Source organism: Genypterus blacodes, unplaced genomic scaffold (genome assembly GCF_046128005.1).
Source record: "Genypterus blacodes isolate CSIRO-AG114 ecotype Tasmania unplaced genomic scaffold, CSIRO-AGI_Gbla_v1 ptg000032l_1, whole genome shotgun sequence".
Lineage (NCBI taxonomy): Eukaryota > Metazoa > Chordata > Actinopteri > Ophidiiformes > Ophidiidae > Genypterus > Genypterus blacodes.
This window is the reverse complement of record NW_027466845.1, coordinates 7,066,546-7,089,000: the sequence shown is the minus strand read 5'-3', so window position 1 is coordinate 7,089,000 and position 22,455 is coordinate 7,066,546. Positions and strand designations below refer to the sequence as shown.

Here is a 22,455-nt window from a genome sequence, read left to right as displayed (position 1 = left end):
CTCAACTGTCAATCATGTGTCATTTTCTTATGTGGGAGGAGTTATGGAGGCAGGGCCGGACAATTCCTTCCACTCCAGAGTCTTACTGACTGCTTCTTTAAGAACTCTGCTCTGTTTAATGCCACTCTATGCTAGCAGGGGGCACAGAGCCGTCACAGTTAGCATGTAAGCAGATTGACTTCATTCTTTTCTTGGCCTTTAAGAACTTTCTACTGAAATTGAGTAGATACTCTACCCTCAAAAGTGTTAAGTTTAGCTAACAATGCTAATGTGAACCAATGTTGCTCCAACAGCAGAGGAGGTAGTAAATGAACCAAAACAATATATTTGGACCAATTACAGCTGCGGGGAGGTACAAAAACGTCCAAAGTTCTACTGCACAAAGACCACTGAAGGAGCCTGAATCACTGAAGCCTTGCATGACGCGTTGCCCTCATAGTTGTACTTTGTATGACTCTGTAACCTCTGCCTCTGAGCTCTGGTTCACTCATGTTTATATGTGGTTGAACCTCTCCACTTGTTTTAAGACAAAAGTGGGGAGAATAAAAAAAAGAGGCTGACAAATCCAAATTGAGCAATAGTGTCATGATAAACAGGAAGTGATGACAAATGACCAAATTGCCTTGCAGGTGATAAAATTTGGCTTTTTGCTATTAAGAGGTTATGCTTGCTACTTTAAAGGGGGTACTGAGTTTACATAATGCAAGAAAATAAAATGCAAACAAATGCAAACTCCCTAAAATGCTTTTGAGAAATGGGTCCTTGGGCTTGGTGTGAGATTCCTCCACAGAGGAAACAGAGCAGAAATACAACAGCAAAAACAAAAAATACATTGAAGACATTGTGATGGACGGTGTTATCTGCACTAAGGACATTGGTGTTTGACAAATCAGTGCTTTCAGAACGCTGCCTGTGTATTTTGGTTCATGGTAATCTGCATATTTTCCATTTTTCTGCTATGGGAGCTGTCAGACGCAGACGCATTCCATAGTGTGATATCTCCTTGTGAAATGTAGTATTACTGCTCTACAGTAGCCAGCAAGAACAAAATCAAAACAACTCTTCTGTACATAATAAGGGCATGCAAAGACAATTCTGTTTTGTTTCAAATGACAGTCAATTAATTTACATATCAACCAACATGAAAAATGGAAAAAAAGAGATGTTTTTAACTCTGTTATGACATCATACAGTACCAATATGTGTTACGACTACAAAAACTGTGTTACTAATCTGAGTGTGTGAGTGACCGTTCCTATTCAAATGTCTTGTAATTCTACGATATAATATTATTGATATGATTAATGTGCCAAAGGGGTGGGGGGAGGGGGGGTATAGCTTACTATCTTGTGGGTATATAAGAGGTTTCTTAAAAAAAAGCAGAAAAAAATTTATATGTGAAACTGTTTTCGACATTTTCTATATAAACATCACATTTTCCAATGTAAAAGCAATATCTATCATCCTGTAAGTATACAAGGTGCGCATCATAAATCATACTGTTTTTAAATCGTTGCTCCTTTTGTAATCTTCGGTGAACGGCGAGGACGGTGTGACGTTTTCTTTCCTATTTAAATGAGGGACACGCTGACACACTTGCAGGTCTCACATGGGTCCACCTGCAGACTTGAATGCTTAGGAGGGAGATTAAAGCAGATTTACTTCTTTTATTTGATTTTACAATTCCTCTCCTCGGTGACACATTGAGGCGACGTCTCATGGTACTTTCCCCACAGTGAATCCTACCTGGACCTCATTGGCGAGCGTGTGACAGCAGACATATCTGAGCTCTCAGCACGACTCTGGGGTTGATTTGAGATAAGCAGTTACAACATGGAGGAGTTTGCAGCAGTTGTGGCGTTTGTGCGTTTCGTAATGTACGTTTGTGAGAGGACAAGCGAGGGAAACGAGTGCAATAGCTTCAAAGCAGGGGCGCACATTTGTCAGTTTGGCTGGATTTGATTTGTTGTGGACATAATGGACGAAAAATCTGATTTGTAGCAGTATTCCTTGGCTAAAATGTCTCTGCATCTCATGGCAAGATAATCTGCTTTTTCTGTGCCCCAGCCAGGCGTTAACATCATTGTTCTCTGTGCATCATTACGTTTTCATCTACTTTGGGGAAAATGGCCCCCTGGACCGGATGATAGAGATGTTGAGATGTTGCTCGGGGAGGAGCGAGGTTATGTGCTGCTGTCAGCACGTTGTCACTGACATCGTCTCCAGTGTGCTGAGAGAGTAACGGGCAGCTCAGCACTTCAGCCGCGTGTTATTTGTCCCTCTGGCTCAGACTCGACATTGATGTGCTGACTCAGCTAAAAGTAATAGGATCAAGGCTTAGATCAACAGCTGTTTTACTGGCTTTAAGGGCTCAATTCTGTCAATGCTTTGTGGCAAATATGACCAAATTATGATCTTACAAGACATCATTAAGATCTTTATAGCTTCATATATTTGGCATTAAGATAATACAGATTAAGAAAAGCAGTGTCTTCACAGGTCACCAACCAAATTTAACACCATTTTGGAATCCAGACATGTCCTCCAGTCATGTCCAGCTCAGTCTAATAGCATCACTCAGCATCTCTACTTCTACGTCAGAACTCAGCAGAACTCCCTGATAATCTGCTATGATCTCAGATAAATGAATGTTTCCACTCACACAGTATCCAGAACATTCATAGATATACACAGAGTGAAATCTTACACTCGTCCGACAGATGATCTCATGATGATGTCCAGACCAAGCGCTGTGGTCAGGGATGATTTTAGTAAACCACTCTAAAGAATTGGACTGATAATCCCTGAGACTAATCCAAACAGGCTCATCTGCTGATTGGAGAAAGACACACACATTGTCATTTAGTTTACCTTTTACAATAATATAGGTCAAATAAATAGTATATAGGCTTTAAACATTTCACTTGCTATCATGAGATTCTGTGTTTGTATTGATTGACAGAGCCTAAATTGGTTCACATTTTGCTCTGTTGGTGTTTTCTGTTGTTGTTTGGGCTTCAGCACGTAATAACATGATTGATCTGTGATGACGGACACGGTCTGTCAGTTGGAGGATTTTGTTAATCATTGTTAGCATGCGTGCGATCTGCGCCATAGCCGACCTCTGACCTCCTTGAAATTGAATACAGGAATTTTCTCCCGTGCGGATCAATAGGACAAGGTGATAATTTAGGGTTTAATCGATGTGATGTGCGATCTGTGTGTGGTGAGGTGGAACAGCCTCTCATCCGCCCTGTCTGGGTATTTACTCAGCTTGATGGAGAAATATGAACTGCTGTTTGTTTACTATGTAAACACCATCCAGGCTTGTGTAGGGCAGGATGGGAGGATGCTGTGTTGTGTGTTGTTTCTCTGCATATTTGGTAGATATCACACACATTTTGTTACCTTTCAACCACAGTAAAAAGAAGATATCCCACACCCGACACCCCTCCTTCCATTCAAATGTGATACATGATCTGAGTAACCACATGAAAACTCTCTTCTTTTTGTATGAGACGTCGCTGTCCCATATTCCAGATGCAGGTCCACAGCAAGTCACGACACCTGATTCAAAAATAACTTTATTAGTGAGTGTGCAGACAAGTCGGGGCGACATTTATTGCATTGACACATGGATGATTAAGAATGGAAACTCATTGTGTGTGTGTGAGTGTGTGGGTGGTTTCGCTCACCTTGCTTTTTCATTATCTGGACTCAGATCACGTTTCAATGGAAGGTGTACTTCTTGAGTTTGACTTGAAGTAACAAATCAGTAGCTGCGTCACAAGTAACTTCAGACTGAACCAGCTAACATCACTATCGTGCAGATTTAACTACAAACGTACTGTGTGTGTCAAATACTCCACAGGCGGTGCAAAGTTGGATTTTCAGGATCTACAGTTCAATGAAAGGCATTTAGACTGAAACACTGTACACGTCCTGATGAATCCACCAAACCCTCAAACTCAACTTTTAAAATAATAATTTGCAGTATTTTTGTATGTTTGTCTGCTGATTTAAAGCTGCTGATTTGAATGTTGCATTTTATAAGTGGACGATAATGACGAGCTGCTGCGTTCATGGCATGTGGGTGTCTGCTCACGTGCTAACGAGAGTTGCGTAATAACAGAGTAGTTTCTATTGTGTATTGATAAGATATAAGAGAAGGAGGTAGTTGATTGAACTATTTATATTGCTTCTGAATTTAGGATAGAAGTTGAATTATTGATTAAGCAAGTCTGTGTATGATTGTGGGGCATCGATATTATAAATACAGAGCAAAGAGACAAACGTTAGAATTTCAGTATTGCTGGTTTGTAACATATATTTATTTATACATGTTGCTGTACGTATCATGCCATGTTTCTATTTCTATTAATGAGAATAATACCAAACTGAACTGTGATGCCACTCTGAGACATAAAGGATCACTGAGTTGAGAGAAGATGATTTTATATTGATTATTGATTGTCTTGTTTGGAAAAGTGGTGTGGACACAAACAAATCTCTCCCCGTTTTAATTCTGACGAGATTGTGTTCGCGGTTTGAATCAGGAGATGAATGTTGCCTATAGAAGTGATGTTTACATTCTCACTGTTCACTTGAGATAATTGAGGTTATGATGTTTACTTGTTGAATGAAGCTGTAGTAGATGAGTGAACAGGCTTGTAAGCAAATGTTCAATAGGAAACAGGCTTTGTGCTGCTGGGCTGAAACACTGAGGTGGACGACCTGACTAGAAAGACAATTTCCCAGCGTGGAGACAAAGAAAGCTCATCTGCATATAAATGAAGGATGAAGGCGCCGCGTTGTGTCCAAATCTCTCCACAAGATTTATCAAAACTTTAATACAAGCAGGCTCGTCGGAGCAGCACTGCAGGCTTCATTTTGATTAAAAGGAAAAGATGATAGGTTACTGTAAACTTAATTAAAGAAAGTGGAAAGCCGTTTCCCCTACTATGAGAGGGAGGAAAGTCGTATATTTTCCTTATTCGTTTTCGGAGGAAAGAAAATGACAATTATTGAAATAAAAATGTGTAATAATTGCGAAACATTAGCAGGACGTCTGCAGTGAAATCCGAGCGTGTGAGAGGTTTGATCAGTGGGAACATGAGCTTAAGCTGCCTCACTCATATGTTTATCTGAAGTGCTTCTGTATTTCCTACAGCTGAGTGTTAATCAACGCTGCAGAAGGTAAACGTGAGTAGATTTGAAGTTAAATCGATACGAGCCACACTGCACAAATTTCCAAAGACTGGGGTGAAGATTTCAGACGGTGTTTTTCCTCACAAATGTGCCCACTTATGGTGATTAAAGTGGCTTAATTTGTCGTTTTCTAAATGTAGTGTTTATCGACCGATGTGGTTATTTGATTGCTAGCAAATGGTGGTTTCATTTACATCACTTTTGAAAAAGCTTTGTTGTTTTGTTTTTTTGCTTTTTGCTTTTTTCTTTTCTTCCTTATGTTCAGATCTGTAGAATGTAATTTGATGCTTTTCTTGCTGTGATTCTGAAAGATGGTTTTTCTGTTCATATTTGATGATCTATTGAATATTTTGACTCGGCTTTGTAAAATGTGAAATGTGAGAATACACGGTTCCAGTTGTTTGGAAAATACATCATGTCTGAAAGTGTTTTAGCGGCGTGACTGAGGGGGAGAAGACGGAAGAGGAGGAGGAGGGTACCGGCCAGTGAAAACCAGATCAAATTAGTTCCCCCAGTTTATGAATCCTCGTCCAATCCTCCCACCAGTGACTCAGAGAGCTCTGCATGTCCAATAACTCATAAAATCACTGTTATTAGAACTATATAGAGTGTCGCAGGGGGTAGCAGGAGAGGAATCTGCCCTTTGCTGGTCGAGAGATGGAGTGTTTGTGACCCATAAAAGCCTGTCTCTCCACACTGATCTCGCTCTCCTTCTCGTATAAAACTACAGATTTATCAGGATTGAATTTGCATATAAATTGACATGTACAGTCTAATGCAACCCAATACACCGGCCCCACACACATTGTCACATTCTGATCCTAGTTTGTGTCTCAGAGAGGCTGCAGTCACTTTGAGTCACTGTATTGGACTGAATCATAATTTATAATCCTAATTACAGTACATGACATCTTTTGAGTTTCATACGTGCAAAGAAAGAGAACGCTGGTGCATAAATGTGAAAGGAAGAACTGAATGTTTCAAGGGAAAAACAGTGAGACAAGCATGAGGGACGTTTGATCGCAAAACATGAAGAGAATCAGGAAGTAGTGTATGTGGTTTACAGATTAAATTAATATAGTTTCAGCATGAAACAAACGCCACAATCCAACTTCTGGCTCTTTAATCACAACTTAATAACAGAACAAATCAAGGAACCAACAAGCAGTGATCCTGTGGAGATAAAGTGCAGGAAAAAATCAACCTTTTGCTTATGATTTTGTATTTTTTTACATTGATAAATCATTGTGTAAGTGTAACTACACAGAACCTTTGACTCACTATGGGAATCATAATTAAAAAAGCTGATCTTGTCTTTCCCTCTTTTTGGTTGATCATTTCTAGATTTCACACACTAGCGTTACATTGATCTCGAAATTGGTGACAAGTTGCTCCATTTAAAGCACATTCTCCTTGATTTGAATGAATAAATCCGTAATATAAGCAGTCAGGGTCCCGCAGTGGTCACGATCTACAGTTTGGCTGAGTCAGGATGTATTTTGACCCAAACATGGACCATAAAACAACAAATCATTTCCCTTGAGTTCCTCTAAAACATAACATGATCCAGATGTTTACAGTCTCCAGAGAAATGCGTTTGATTGACACCTGTGCCCCCTCTGCTGTTAGTGTAGAACAACAGAATGAAGCGTCATATCTGCAGTAGATTGTACATAACGTGAATTAGGTGAGGTCAATATAATCATTGTCTCCCTCACACTCGCTGTAAGCTTGAGCTCCTCAGTCTGTGAGGTCAGACGTTGAACCATGACAGTGACACGCTGACAGGCAGACACTCGGGCACAGCGACGTGTCACCAGTTTGACTAAAACACACAAATCTCCATGATTCAGGAACAAATTCATTTATTCTGAGTCTCCCAAGGCCAAGGCGGTGAAAGGAAGCTGCCATCTTTCATCCTCCGTCTCTCTCTGTCCCCTCCAGCTCTCCACATTTCTCCCATTTTTCTTCCTCTCTTCCACTCCAGCGTCCTTATCTGTCTCCCTCTGTCTTCTTCACCTCCGCCGCCAGGATGATTTTTAAACGATGTGAAAAGGCAATAATGAAGTGTGGCTGCTAAAAAAGACACCAGAGCTGAGATCAAGCATCAAAAGGGAAACGGTGTAGAAAAACATGGAAATTGAGAACATAAATATAGAAACTTCCAGCCAAAAATCCACAAAGCCACTTTAAAAATGTCGGAAAACTCTTTGATCTTCTGTTTTTCTGAGTGGGCGATGGATTGATTTTCAAAAACAGGTTGTGAAATTCATTCGTGTTGAGTCTCAGAGGCTATAAAATATTACTGAGTAAAGCTTTAATGTTTCAATGCCGGGGTCAAAGTCAGCACAGAGCAGGTAGTCATAGCGATGATAGTATTGCCGTGGCCATACATGTGTTGTTTGTAAGTACATGGTACATTGTTGGTGAGGTGCACTAAAGGGGCTTTATATAAACCCTGTGTGGGCGAGTGGTGTCATGGCAGCATGTAGTTATATGTGTGTGTGTGTGTGTGTGTGTGTATGTGTGTGTGTGTGTGTGTGTAAATACGTGTATGTGTGTGTATGTGCATGCATCCTGTATGTGTAGGCATGGACATATGTATGAGGAAGATGAAAATATCTCTTTCCACCGTGCTGGGCTCTGTGTGTGTGTGTGTGTATATGTATGTGTGTGTGTGTGTGGGTGGGTGCTTATGGCTGAGGTAACAGACCATGAAACCACTACAGAGGACTTGATTTAAATGTGAAGGATGAAGCCTTTCCACCATCAGGCTGCAGTCTGAAGTGGCTCCTCCCACACCTTCGACTTCATGAAACAGTGCCTTTGCCATCTATTTCCCCCGATCACCCCTGCATGTAAACACAGCGACAGACTCGTGTTAGCACGGCTGAAAGCTGCTGTTCGGCCCTCCGAGCTGTAAAAATCACCATAAAACTCTCCATCAAGTGGAGCCGCCTGTTAAAACAGCAGAAACACACCAGTGAATGTTTTATTTTTAGCCTTAACCGCGCAGTAATAACAATTAATTTATTCCGACCAAATGCGTCCTTGTGTGTTTTTACTTTTAACTAGAGAGCAACACAGAAGTGAAATGCATTTCCTAATTGCTTTCAGTTATTAAAATTTAAATTACAGCAGCCTGATGGTGTTTAATATGACTGAAGACAAACGAACCATTAATACAACTTTAGTGATGAGGAGGCAATGAGGCACAGATATGGTACACACACAAACACACAAACACCTGCACCTAAGTACATATCACTACTATTTATAGTAATAATAATGATTATATTTAAGAATTTGCCTACCACCTTTTATAAATCAAAGTGCTTTTACATTTGAGCAAAAGTCAAAAAAGGCCAATATAGTCGATATATATAAATACATAATATATATATATAGAATATATAATATAAGATAGTGCGAAACATTAGAGGTTAGCACAAGAAGAGAATGTGCATTGCATAATTACACTCTGGTTTAAAAACAATTACCTCAAAATAGAACCACAAACAACAGGGAGAGAGGGAGAGAGAGAGAGAGAGAGAGAGAGAGAGAGAGAGAGAGAGAGAGAGGGAGAGAGAGAGAGGGGATCCAAGCATGGCGGCTTGTTGCCAGTATAGCAGCACTGAGAGTCACTTGAGTTTTAATTTCCTGCCAGTGGAAGCGAGAACAATGTGGAAGCTGAAGCAGGAGTTTCAGTGAGTCACCCTCAGCAGCTCAGTGGGATCAGGCTCTTAACACACTAACACCTCCCCCCCCTCTGCTCCATACTGTCTTGTATAGATTTACACATGCCTACATGCATGTACTTCTGCATGAAGAGCCCCCCCCACACACACACACACAAGCAGCCACATTAATAGCCTCATACGCACACGGACACACACACTCAAAGTCACAGTGTAATGGCACCAATGAGACTGCATGACTAATACCTCTTCACTCCCTTCTTCAGATGAGTGCTTATTATGGTCTGTCAAGGAGATGAGTCAGTCTCTGACATGGTTGCTATGGTGATCAAAGCCTCCATCACTTCCTTTAAGTGCCCAATGCCTAAAATAAGCTCTTTAAGCCCCCTAACTACAGACCTGTCAGGACCCAGACCCCAAATTTCTCCTATCAATTTAAAAGACAATTTCTTGCACAATATAAGATGAAATTTATTATCCCGAGGGAAATTACTGAAGACAGATAAGATATGATCTATATTTCCCAACAACACAGACACAGTTATACATAATAATTCTACTATCAAATCTTTATAGTTGAGAGACTGTTGGAGTATCAAAACTAATATGAAGGATATGACATAAGCACGTCACAGGCAATGAAAGCTGGGTAACTAAGTAAAAATCACTTCATTAGACCAGTCTGATCACAACATTAATCCTGATGGACGTAGTTTGTACTTTTTTTTATTTTTCTCTCGCTCATTTTCACCCCAAACTCCGCCCCCGCGTTACTGCGCATGCTCAGAATCACCAGGAAAGTGAAACTGCCGTGGAGAAGCAAAGAATACGATCTGTACCAGAGTGTACACTGTGCATTGTTTCCGTGTTCGCTTAAACAGGGTAGATCACAGGAAGTAGCATGAAAGTGAGCTAGCGTCTTAAGATATTGAAGGTGCCGAAAATATTAATGTCGAACACAAAATACAGCTAATGTTTAATGTTGTTGCGCTTTAAACTGCGAACAATGTTCGCTATCTAGCTAGCTGTTTGTTCGCACGTGTGTCTGTGTCGTGTTAGCTGCGCTTCCTCTTGCTGGTTGTGGAGGTCAGAGACTCTTTGGAAAAAGTTTCAGGTTCTTAAAAGGGACTCGAAGACGAAGCCACCAACTTGGACACACGCGTAGAAGAATAGAAAAGGACTCGGACCTAGCAGCTTAGTTTGCATTGTCTGTTCGACAATGAAGCAGAGTGTCGTGTTGGTGTGTGTGCTGCTGCTCTGGGCTGAAGAATCCCTGGGTGACACACCGGCCAACTGCACCTACGAGGACCTGCTGGGGACATGGGTGTTCCAGGTGTCCAGAGGGGGACAAGACAAGACGATCGACTGCTCTACTGCAGGTAAGGACCACCCAACACCAAGCAGAATGGGAAATGATGTCTCACTCCTTCTTCCTGGACAATTTGTCATTTAATGCACTTTTGGATGAATCTGAGGTAGTTTGAAAGGTGAGTCATTGTGTCTCGTCCTTGTTTGCAGCCACAGATGCCAGTGTGGTGAACGTGACCCTGGAGAAGCTGTCAGTAGCCACAGATGATCTGGGAAACACCGGGTTCTTCACTCTCATCTACAACCAGGGCTTTGAAGTGGTCATCAATGGCTACAAATGGTTTGCCTATTTCAAGGTAAAGAGTTCACCAGCGCCTGTTAATGTTAAGCTTTAACCTTCTTGTGTCGTTCCCCTTCACTCACATGACACTGGGCTGGATGAGGAAGTGTCTCGACCTCACATGAATCAGATGTCGGGTTTGACTTCCTCATTGTCTTCCTCTTGTTTGAGCTCGCTCGTTCATACTTCACACCAAATAAACCACAAAAAATCGCTCCTGTTGTCATTTCTTGGCCAGAATCTTTGACGAATCAGAGATCAGAGTCTGATTGAGCTACATTCTTTCCAAGCATGTGGTATCAGTGATTACAAGCACAAACCTGTTTTGTGTGTTTCAGTACACTGAGGAGGGGTCAAAGGTGACAAGCTACTGTGACCAGACCCTGCCAGGGTGGGTCCATGATGTTCTGGGACACAACTGGGCCTGTTTTGTAGGAAAGAGAGTGAAGCCAGTAAAGCCCCGATCTGACTACAGACGCCTCCTCAACCACAGGTACAGACTCACACCAGAACACTGATTTAGGTGTAAAATTTTGCTTTCATTTGCACTTTTCCCTTCCTCTTTGATGATTAAACTAACTTCCTCTCTGATTCAACCCCGGAAACCCAATTCACATCAGAGGATTCTCCCATTAAAGCCGTCGTTCCTGTGTTTGCTGCTCATCCAGAGGCGACAGTTAAGATTTTACTGGCACTCGGGGGTTAAATGAACTTGTAAACTAGATTACTGCAAGTGGAATTGTTAGTTTTTGCAATATCTTGGGTTATAATTGTGTTAATTTAATATGGCAGTGAAGTGGAGCTTGTTTGTTTACAGTGAGGTTCAATCAGCCAGAACATTTCTAACACGAGTGCATAATAAAGCTGAAAAGCTGCTGGTAAAATGCAACAAAATGTCCCAGAATTCATCCTGACAGGGTTTGTACTCCTTACTCCATCCTTTTTTTTGGGGGGGGGAATGTTCAAAGCTGTGGGCTCCAGCTCTCCTGTCAGGGGGGAAGTCAGGTCTTGAGGTCGCTCCTTCCTGGCTCGTGCATCGACTTCAAATAGAGCCGACACAGCTTTGATGCATCAAACCCCAGAGGGACTCAAACCCAAACTCTGCTCTGGGCTTTCTTAAGAAATACAGTATCTATTCATGTGTGTGTACATTTTATTAGATTTTTTTAGTTTTAGTAGCTCATATAGTGGAGGAGTGAACCGCGCCTTTCGTGTCTGCATCACCGTCTTCAATCGAGCCTTCAAGTGTCGATTCGTGCGGTGATGTTCTGCTTCTTTCTCCTCCTCGACCTTTTCCCAGCACCTATCTGACTCGGCTGCTGTCCGGGGATTTGCTACTTGGCTGTAGCCTCCCTGCATTTTTTACGCTCATTTGTTGCAAGGAAATGCGTCCTCACAGCTCAGGCCAGAGGGGACGGCATGTTTCTGCGTGATAGGACGGAGATCATTGCTCCGAGGCGCTTTGTGCTTAATTCGGTGCAGCTCTCCGGTTCAGGAAAACATGAAGAATCACCTGTTTGATTATTCCTCCTCTTCCTGCTGTAGGAGTTTCCTTAAGCACGCTCTGATGCTTCAAGTGTCCTGTGTCTCCCTGCGTCCACAGGCTCCTCAGCAAGCCCTACCAGCACAACAAGGACTTCATTCAGACCATCAACTCGGTCCAGAGCTCCTGGAAGGCCGTCCGCTACCCAGAGCAGGAGACCTACACCATGGAGGAGCTGCTGAACCGAGCAGGGGGGCCGGCCTCTCGCATCCCCGCGTGAGTGTTTACTGCATTTCCTGTACCATTCACTATTATGGGAGATGAATGATATGGCTTTCATCAGTATTATAGTTTCATAAGTACATAAGAGAAACTGTAATGTGTCGCAACCATGGATAAGAACAATGTGTGTGTGATTCCATCTCCACATGTCGTATCTATGTTTGTCGTTGTGTTTCTCAATGACTGTCAGGCGATTAATAAAAAGCAGTTTAACACGTGATTGGTCGTTGTCTCTCTCCAGGCGCGTTGGCCCCGCCCCCGTGACCGACCAGGTGGCCAAGATGGCCGCAGCCCTGCCTGAGTGCTGGGACTGGAGAGACGTCCGCGGCGTCAACTTCCTCAGCCCCGTGCGGAACCAAGGTAACTCACAAAACGGTGTCCTGACATTCCTGTCCGCCAAACCAGAGCCCCGAGGTGCAGAGGGCGCGAGTGTGAGAGCGGCGGCTGACAGAGTGGCGGCTCTGCCCTGGAGTGGCTCTCAGTAATGGCAGGCGGTGAACAGTAGTTAACTAGCTGCCGCCTCTCCCTCTTGGCAGACCTGTGTCCACTTTTCCTCTCCTCCAGTGTCTCTGCACAGCCTAGTGTGTGAGTGGAGAGATTATGGGGTGTGTGTGTGTGTGTGTGTGTGTGTGTGTGTGTGTGTGTGTGTGTGTGTGTGTGTGTGTGTGTGTGTGTGTGTGTGTGTGTGTGTGTGTGTGTGTGTGTGTGTGTGTGTGTGTGTGTGTGTGTGTGTGTGTGTGTGTGTGTGTGTGTGTGTGTGTGTGTGTGTGTGTGTGTGTGTGTGTGTGTGTGTGTGTGTGTGTGTGTGTGTGTGTGTGTGTGTGTGTGTGTGTGGCTCTTCAGGGATGGGTTTAAGGGTCTGGATGAGGCCTGGAGTGTGTTCAGTAGCAGCCTTAAATAAGCTGCGACATCTTTTACTCAGTTGAACTCAAGGGATCACAAAACATGGAAACATGTTCTCGCTGCGGTGTGTGTATGTGTGTGTATTGGGCTGAGTTTGAATAGGAATCCTTATTATGACTGCTTCGCCTATATGCTGTTGTTATTTCCTCCCTTTTGTATCGCTGTAATCTGTAGCACACACTCTCTGATTGCCTGTCAGTTAGTTCCTATGACACACACACACACACACACATATAGACATGAGAGGTAGAGGCAGAAGTGTATTTGACACATCATAGAAAGGACATTTAGCACAGCTGGTGATGTAATTACAGCCCAGTGTGACTCACCTTGAAAAATGTGAGGCAATGAACAAATCTCAAATTACAGCACATCAGCTTGTGTGTGTGTGTGTGTGTGTGTGTGTGTGTGTGTGTGTGTGTGTGTGTGTGTGTGTGTGTGTGTGTGTGTGTGTGTGTGTGTGTGTGTGTGTGTGTGTGTGTGTGTGTGTGTGTGTGTGTGTGTGTGTGTGTGTGTGTGTGTGTGTGTGTGTGTGTGGAATGACTCGGGGTCGGTTGGTTAACATGTACGGTTGAAGCATGGGATCGCTGCTAATGTGAACCTGCTGAGGGGAACAACCCAGCCTGAAGGGATGTCATCCATGTTATAAGACACTGTGTTTGGAACAGAAGACTCTAAAAGAAACATTAAGTCCATTTGTCATGTCTTATGTCTCCTCTCTGGGTCCTTATGTTGACAGTTGGTTGTGTAACTTTGTGTGATCCGTCCTCTTCAGCATCGTGTGGCAGCTGCTACTCCTTCGCCACCATGGGGATGCTGGAGGCTCGTCTCCGCATCCAGACCAACAACAGCGACACGTCCGTCCTCAGCCCCCAGCAGGTGGTCTCCTGTTCACAATATTCCCAAGGTAACGTCTTCGCAGTGGGACGTCTCTGTCCACGACTCCGCGTCACATGTCTTCGTCCGACCCCGGGTTCACTCCTCCTTCCTCTCTTTAAGGTTGCGACGGCGGCTTCCCGTACCTGATCGGGAAATACATCCAGGATTTCGGCATTGCGGACGAGTCGTGCTTCCCGTACGTGGCGAAGGACACCCCCTGTGGCGTTCCTCAGAAGTGCGGCCGCGTGTACACGGTGGAGTACGGCTACGTAGGGGGGTTCTACGGCGGCTGCAGCGAGACGGCCATGATGCTGGAACTGGTGAAGAATGGACCCATGGCTGTGGCTTTCGAGGTACAAACGCAACAGAATAAAAAGGATTTTAGGCTAAAAACATCACACACTCCCTCTTAGTACCTTCATATTAGTATATCCTAAACCAGCACACACACACGGGGGAGAATGAGCTTTGGAAGAGTAGCTTCGGCTCCCCGTTGAGAGTTTCTCAATTAATACTTCTGACTCTAAAACACCATGTGGTGATGTCCTGTCAGAATGTTATAATTGGATTTTTGAATTGCTTAACATTAATACAAGGTTCAGCCTTTTTAACTATAAGTCCAATCTGATAAGAACAGTAAGAGGGAGTTCTTCTCTTTGCTCTGCGGCAAAGGAATGTAGGGAAAAAGTAAGAAATTCAGCCTGCCAGTCATCTAAAAGACTGAAGGAATCTTATTGAAACTTCTTCAATGACTTATTTCCTCCTCTTTAAGTGGACGCTGGTTATACCTGAGACGAGTGTTATCTATCCATTTTATTTGCGCTGTAATTCTGTGACTAACTAGCCAATCTCACAGGACAGAGATGGAAAAGTCTTTAAAGCGTCACGCTGAGAGATTAAAGGCTGCACTGGATTTCAATAGCAAATTCAATCAATGGACATTTGGGGAAATGAATCATAAATGAAAGAGAGCGCTCGGCACTCCAGCAGACATCAAATGCTTCACACTTTAATGAAATGAAACTCATTTGGTTTGCATCATTATGGCAAAAGAATCAATTAAAGGTGTCCCCTGTCCTCTGTCCTCTGTCCCGTCCTCTGTCCTCTCCACAGGTCTACCCAGACTTCATGACCTATAAGGAGGGCATCTACCACCACACCGGCCTCAGCGACGCCGTCAACCCCTTTGAGCTGACCAACCACGCCGTGCTGCTGGTGGGCTACGGCCGCTGCCACATGACGGGACAGAAGTTCTGGATCGTGAAGAACAGCTGGGGCACCACCTGGGGCGAGGACGGATTCTTCCGGATCCGCAGGGGGAGCGACGAGTGTTCCATCGAGAGCATCGCCGTGGCAGCCAACCCCATCCCCAAACTGTAGACGATCTATGAAAGTGGTAGAGGCGGCGGGTGATCATCTCTGTTGCTGATGTCCTTCTTTGCTGAAATCTCATTTTATGGTCTTCATTTCATCTTTCATCACGACGTGTTGCAATACTTATCACTCTGTTATAGCAGCTACAAGCTCGGAATCAAAGTAGTTTGTTATATTTGTGACAGAACAGATTGTGACTGATTTTAAATCATTTCTAAAGGGATGGGAGGAGTCAGTATGATTCAGGAGCCTCCATTCTTTGTCTCAGGGAAGCACAACAGGAGTTTCATCCCCTGACAGCCTCATGTGTCTCTGTGGGACGACTGCACACACACACCTGTAGATCTGGGTTAAAGGGATTTTCTTGATCATGTGATAAAGGGACGTATGTGATTCTGCTGCCTGTATCAACTCATTTGCACTCCAAATCTGACAGAATAAATGTGTTTCATAAATATTTGTGTGTAACGTTTTGATCACTTTCGGTCTTTTGGGTCTCTTTCTCTCTCTCTCACTCACTCACTCTCACTCTCACTCTCTCAATGTGTGTGTGTGCTTTGATCTGTACAATATTTAACAACCAAGTCACCTAAGTTGATGGTTTCTGATCCCATTAAAGGTTCACAGTTTTTGTTTCACACGTTTACAACTAGTTTACTTAATTAAAATTAACTTTTCATTCGTGACTTAAGCCCAAAAAATAAATAAAAATAAAAAATTCATTGCTGAACTTGCTGAACTCTGAAAGTGTTCATTTAAATGCTGTGACTCTTCTTCTACTACTGCAGCTGCGGGGCCTTACAGTCATCATCATCCTCCTCATCATCCCGGCCCTCCCAGCTCCTGTGCGCCAGTCACAAGATCCGGACTCCTCCGCTCCCACATCCCCTCTTCCTGGGTCAGGGCGGACCTCACCCCTCTCCCTCCCCTCCCTCCTCTCCGCTCGGCCCCTGTTCCGCTTCAACCCCTCCTCGCTCATCTCATCTCCTTCGGCTCACACACTCCTCCTCGGCGTATTCATGCGCAGTCTTCGGCGTCCTCGGTCGCCATGCAGAACAACCACCACAAGGAGCACCTCTACAAGATCCTGGTGATAGGAGACCTGGGAGTCGGCAAGACCAGCATCATCAAGCGCTACGTCCACCACAACTTCAGTCCCAACTACCGCGCCACCATCGGGGTGGACTTCGCCCTCAAAGTGCTCAACTGGGAACAGGAGACGGTTCGACTCCAGCTGTGGGACATAGCAGGTACAGTGGGACGTTTACGCACGACTCGTAAATACGAGATACGATGCATCTAATAACGAAACAAAACTTTAGATTAACTTTGAAATGAATAATGTATCACAAACTTGACGTAAGCTTTGACGTATGACCTGTGAAGGGACGTACAACACGACAGCTAACCTCAGATATGCATACATTTCTGTTCTAATGTTATTCTTAATGGCTGTATGAGATGATCAAAGTGGGAATAACCCTTGAACAGTTACTGTAAGAAATGAAATGATAATTAGTATTGTTAATTATTTAGTTTATTTAATTAAATTAATTTATTAATTTCATTTCATTTCCACCCTGTGGTCACATGCCTGACCACACTCCTCTTCCTGGTGTGTGTGTGTGTGTGTGTGTGTGTGTGTCTGTGTCTGTGTGTGTGTGTGTGTGTGTGTGTGTGTGTGTGTGTGTGAGTGTGTGAGAGAGATCTTTCTCTGTGCTCTACACATTCACACCCAATGAGCTGAAGCAGGTGTGTGTAGGTAATTGTTTGAGGCCTAAAGAGAGAAAAAGAGACATTCAACACGTGTGTTTGTCTGTTGGTTCCAGTTAATGTATCTCTGCTGATTTGCTGGATGTTTCTGCTTTGAATCACTTGGCTACGCTTCCTGGTCAGCGTGTCTTTCTCCCTTTATAATTTGACATCGCAAGTGGGACACACACACAGTAGTATTTATATATTTAAGAACGATACCTGTTCAGCTAAAATAAGTAACTACACAGAATCACACATTTTAACACCGATTTGAATAGGAAATATAAGTAAAGCTGTTTGAATTGCAAGAAAGTGAGCATCGCTGTCACTGGCACCAATACTCTGGCGCCATGAAACATCATTAAAGCCCCTCAGCCTCTGATTAGGCCCGAGGATACACTAACCACTCATACAAGCTATTTAAATGGGGACGCTTTGGTAAAACACAATGAACCTAAAGGCTACGGTCGCCGTCTCATCTCACATGAGTGTTGGCTGAGATTTCGAAGAATCCACTGACCTGCTGCTGTCTCCAGTAAGAGCAAGTAGTCATGTGTCTCCAACTCATGTGAGGGAGATTTGAGGCCTGAGCTCCTGTATACAGAAAGGTTTTATTGTGAAGCGAAGACGGGTGTCTCCCTTTTGGAGTCAACAGGCTTTAGATGAGGAAGACCAAATCACTGATCTGAGTTCTATAGCAATTGAGGATGAAGCAGCAGCAGCAGCATCACACAGTATACACAGTAGATGTCCTTCATTTAGATTGAATCAGACGCTGTGTTGCCTCTGTATTCCCCAGAGACGTACCCAGCATTTCTTTTACTTCTCTTGTACTTCACACTGTGCTGCACTGGGATCGCTCAGGGAATTAACGCCGGGCTGAAGTTTTCTCATGCCACTGACGTCATAAATCACTTGTTGCTGAGACAAACAGCGACTTCGACCTTCTATTTTTTGCCTGCTATTATTTTCTGTCATTGAAAGTTTGGCAGGGTTATTGAAACAGTGTGTATGGTGGGTAAAGTGTGTACTGCTTATTTCATGTATTGTATATTCAAATGTTGAACTGCGTGGCCCCCGGGCAGGTTTAGGCCCTCACACACACACACACACCATCCATTCCATTTCTAATCACCCGAATGAATCCGGGTGATTTGGGCCTTGGGTCTCCAGTTAATCATCTCCTATTTCCGTCCCTGTTAATGGAGCCCTGGAGACTACATACACCGATTACATCAATAAATTATAATCAGTACCACTTCATTGAATTCAGATTAAGTAGCTGGTCATGTTAGTCTTTTTATAACCACAAACATGCGGCTTGCAAAGGGTACAGCAGGCGAGGAAGCCAACCTGAAGACTAGGAAAAGGAGGAAACGTCTCACACACCTCTGCAGTTCAGCCCAAAGGCCCTGATCAGGTTTGAAGGTGTGTGTGTGTGTCCATGGGCGTCAACATCACCCCGAATGTCTCAACTCTCCCTTCGGCAACAACCAGCAACGCCAGACGGTGATGCATCCGGTTCAGTTTTGGGCTTAGTTGTGCTGTGATAGACCCGGGTTGAGTTAATGGTGGCGTGTTAGTGTGTGTTCAGCAGCTGTGTGTGTCTGGCACCGACTGGTTATGGATGGGAAAGTCAGGGTTGATACAACATTCCAGCCAGGCTTATCGAATTAATTTTCCTGCAGGAATGTTTTACAGACAGGCACGCACGCACACACACACACACACACACACACACACACACACACACACACACACACACACACACACACACACACACACACACACACACACACACACACACACACCCTGTCTGTGCAACACGTATCTCTCTATCTGCTGCTTATATCAGTTCAAACTGGACACCTTCAGCATTCCCAACACATGCATGTATGTGCTTGTGTGTGTGTTTGTATGTGTGTGTGCGCGTGTGTGTGTGTGCGCGTGTGTGTATGGGAACTGGGGTGGAGGATGTGGGGAATGCGTGCAGGCATGCATGTACAAGGCAGGAGTGTGATAAGATGAGTCAATCAGATGACTTGTTTTCAAGTGTCTGTGTCAGAAAGCATCTGTGCCAAAGTGACACCAGGTCCATTTCAGCTCTGCTGCTGCTGTTCTGGCAATTTCCCTGTGAAGGCGAACAGAGTGGGAGGATGAACTTCCCTGCGGCGTCAATAACAGTCGCACAAGCGTGTACGGCCACATGCTGCTACCAAATTGTAACATTTCTCTGTGTGTGTGTGTGTTTGGTTTACAATCCATCCAGGCCAGGAGAGGTTTGGGAACATGACCCGTGTGTATTACCGTGAGGCCATGGGAGCCTTTATCGTGTGCGACGTCACGCGCCCCGCTTCTTTTGAGGCTGTCACCAAATGGAAGGAGGACTTGGATTCCAAACTGACACTTGCCAACGGGAAAAATGTAGCCACTGTGCTGCTGGTCAACAAATGTGACCAGGGACGGGATGTACTGACCAACAATGGAATAAAGATGGAGCAGTTCTGCCAGGAGAACGGCTTCGTGGGCTGGTACGAGACTTCTGCTAAGGTGAGTCCCAGAGCGAGCACGCACACACACACACACACACACTCACACACATATACTACATATATAGGAGCTCTGTGGTCTAGGCGTGTCCTTCCGCCTCAAGTATCCTCGCCTGGAGCCGCCGCAGCTCCCTGATTATTCCGCCGAGGTGCCAGCTGCCACAGAGGTGCATTCAGGGTGTGAAGTATTCCTTCAGATGTGCTGAGCTGAACACACTCTCAGCATTTGCACATGAATGAGGGCTCCATCACTGAGCTGTGCTGCTTTTTCCGCCGAGCAGACATCCCCCCCCCCCTCCACACACACACACCCGCTCGCCCGTGTTACTCCGGATCAGCCGTGATGGCAGCCAGGCGCCGTATCATGCAGACGGGATATCAGGGAATGGATGAGTGCATGCTGTAGTGCTCACAGGTGTTCACACTGTAATTCAGTGCCCTGAAAAAATCTCAACTTTAAAAGAAGAAGTCAATTCTCTGATGGGGTGGTTGCCGTGGGTAACCATGGGCGTATTTCATTGAATTAGAAAGCACATAGATAAACGGAGGACACACAGTTTGCATGTTTTGTAGACATTAAGGAATATGAGAGGCATTTATGGTTACGGGAGTGAAATAGTGAGCGGCTGAGGATTCACCCACCTACACACTAACACACTCACACACCAACACCAGCCCTCACTATAGCACCCAATGTGGAACAGGAATGTCGCATCTAGACGTCAAGGGAGGAATATGGGTCACACTGCCAAACCTGTCCCAAAGACAGAGGACGGACACCGTATAGAGTCACTGCCGTTTCCCTTTGTTGTGTCCTTTTCTTTCTCCTTCCCTACTTCCTCACACTCCCTTCTCCTCTTCTTTTGTCAGGAAAACATCAACATCGACGAAGCGGCGAACTGCTTGGTGAAACACATCATCGCCAGCGAGAACGACCTGCTCAAATCAGAAGACCAAGACACCGTGTCCCCTCACCTAGACAAGGACAAAGGCGGGACGTGCTCGGCCTGCTTCCGATCCCAGTAATGCCCCGATCGTCCTTTTGCCGATCTGGTTCCACACAATAGCCCGGAGCGTGTCTGTGCTGGAGACACAAAGGGACAACAACGTTTGCTAGAAAGGACAGACAGACAGAGAGAGAGAGAGAGAGAGAGAGAGAGGGGGAGAGAGAGGGGGAGAGAGAGAGAGAGAGAGAGGAGGAATGTGTGGACGCAGACAGAGCAACAAAGAGACGGATGCAGCTGTCTGAGCTCCAGTATTGTAATGTACAGCAGATTATATTGATTTAAACAAAGTGGCTGTTTTTTTTTAAAGAATGCAAACCATTTTATTTAATTTTTTCAGTAGATAGCCACTTTGTATTTTATATGTTCACTGTCTACACTACTTTACTTTTCATCACTGCTTTGTACGCTTTAATCAACTTGTCTCCATGGCAACGTACCAAGACAAACATGTTGTCGTGTTCAAACAGAGATATGACTGATGTGGCCACTTTTTGGTTTTATATTCATTTTAACATCATCATTCATAATTTGTATTTTTATAATTATGGGATGGAACACTAATGTGTACATATTATTAAGTATATTTAGCCAGATTATAGGAACCAAAGATGTATTATTGATCTAAACCTATTGAACAGACTGATATGAATAAAACTGCAGCTTCCCTACTGAGTGGCTCCATTTATGATTACATGCAGTCTCATATTTACCAGTTAATTGTGAATTAAAATAAGCGGAAATCAAAAACTACTACTGCTAATAATAAATAATATAGTACAGTAATATATGGAGCTCACTGTAAATTAAAGTAAAACGTGTGTCAAACACAAAGGTCCCATAGTAACAGAGGAGCCATGTGAGCATTATTTAGCAAAGTGAGATAGTATAAACATTTAGCATCTTTATTACTGTATGTCACTGTTGTATGTTGTATGTCATGGTTTCTGTGCTGCTCTCTGTGGGAACAAACCTTCCAGAGTGTTCCATATCTGCTCAAATCCCATTTCCAGATGTCACAGCACTGAAGTTTGGTACAAAATGACACAAGCAGAACAGAATCGGGATTGATGATATGATCTGGTTTTCCACGGGATTTGAGCGTAAACGACATTAGACGATCTGTATTTTTGGATGTTTTTATCAATTTATTCTTTAAAGTAATAGATGAATCTCCTGTTCAGCCCACGACTGTGACCGAGTGCTGTTTGCTGTTGGATCTGGATAAGAAGTGAATGCTTGATGTGCAGATTAAGGTCTGCTGATACTAAAACACAGACTTCTCCTTCTAAGCTGTGTGTTTTCAAGCTTTAGGACAAACATTCGTTTATTCCTCTCTGGGAGCTCCGCCTCCTCTCTGCGTTCCTCTCTGTGTTTGTGTGTGTGTGTGTGTGTGTTTTGGCTCATTCCTGCTGATATGTGAAAATCCGATTTTTACTAAAAAAAGATCTTGCCGTGTTGTGACCTCCCTCTGACCCGACATGTGACTGCGGCCGAGACACACACACACACACACACACACACACACACACACACACACACACACACACACACACACACACACACACACACACACACACACACACACACACACACACACACACACACACACACACAAACACCAACACCATCCAGCCAACTCTCAGCTTCGCCTTCATACCTACAAAACCAC

At 44.0% G+C, this 22,455-nt stretch overlaps 2 protein-coding genes across 2 annotated transcripts; both read left to right on the top strand.

Annotated features, from left to right (window-relative positions):
• Nucleotides 1-9,782: 9,782 nt before the first annotated feature.
• ctsc (cathepsin C) lies at nt 9,783-15,932 on the top strand. Its single transcript, XM_076146369.1, has 8 exons — nt 9,783-10,285; nt 10,425-10,570; nt 10,893-11,047; nt 12,158-12,313; nt 12,561-12,679; nt 13,998-14,129; nt 14,222-14,454; nt 15,215-15,932. The coding sequence occupies exons 1-8, from the start codon at nt 10,126-10,128 to the stop codon at nt 15,479-15,481; spliced, it is 1,368 nt and encodes a 455-aa protein (XP_076002484.1). The 5' UTR covers nt 9,783-10,125; the 3' UTR covers nt 15,482-15,932.
• A 583-nt stretch (nt 15,933-16,515) lies between these two features.
• rab38a (RAB38a, member RAS oncogene family) lies at nt 16,516-21,993 on the top strand. Its single transcript, XM_076146343.1, has 3 exons — nt 16,516-16,725; nt 19,500-19,780; nt 20,650-21,993. The coding sequence occupies exons 1-3, from the start codon at nt 16,524-16,526 to the stop codon at nt 20,803-20,805; spliced, it is 639 nt and encodes a 212-aa protein (XP_076002458.1). The 5' UTR covers nt 16,516-16,523; the 3' UTR covers nt 20,806-21,993.
• The last annotated feature ends 462 nt before the right edge of the window (nt 21,994-22,455 follow it).

Bases quoted from the DNA above. Each gene is read 5' to 3' on its own strand.
- ctsc (XM_076146369.1), top strand. From the start codon at position 10,126: ATGAAGCAGAGTGTCGTGTTGGTGTGTGTGCTGCTGCTCTGGGCTGAA. The intron at 10,571-10,892 runs GTAAAGAGTTCA...TGTGTGTTTCAG, and splicing joins AATGGTTTGCCTATTTCAAG to TACACTGAGGAGGGGTCAAA. The intron at 14,455-15,214 runs GTACAAACGCAA...TCCTCTCCACAG, and splicing joins CCATGGCTGTGGCTTTCGAG to GTCTACCCAGACTTCATGAC.
- rab38a (XM_076146343.1), top strand. From the start codon at position 16,524: ATGCAGAACAACCACCACAAGGAGCACCTCTACAAGATCCTGGTGATA. The intron at 16,726-19,499 runs GTACAGTGGGAC...CAATCCATCCAG, and splicing joins CCAGCTGTGGGACATAGCAG to GCCAGGAGAGGTTTGGGAAC. The intron at 19,781-20,649 runs GTGAGTCCCAGA...TTCTTTTGTCAG, and splicing joins GGTACGAGACTTCTGCTAAG to GAAAACATCAACATCGACGA.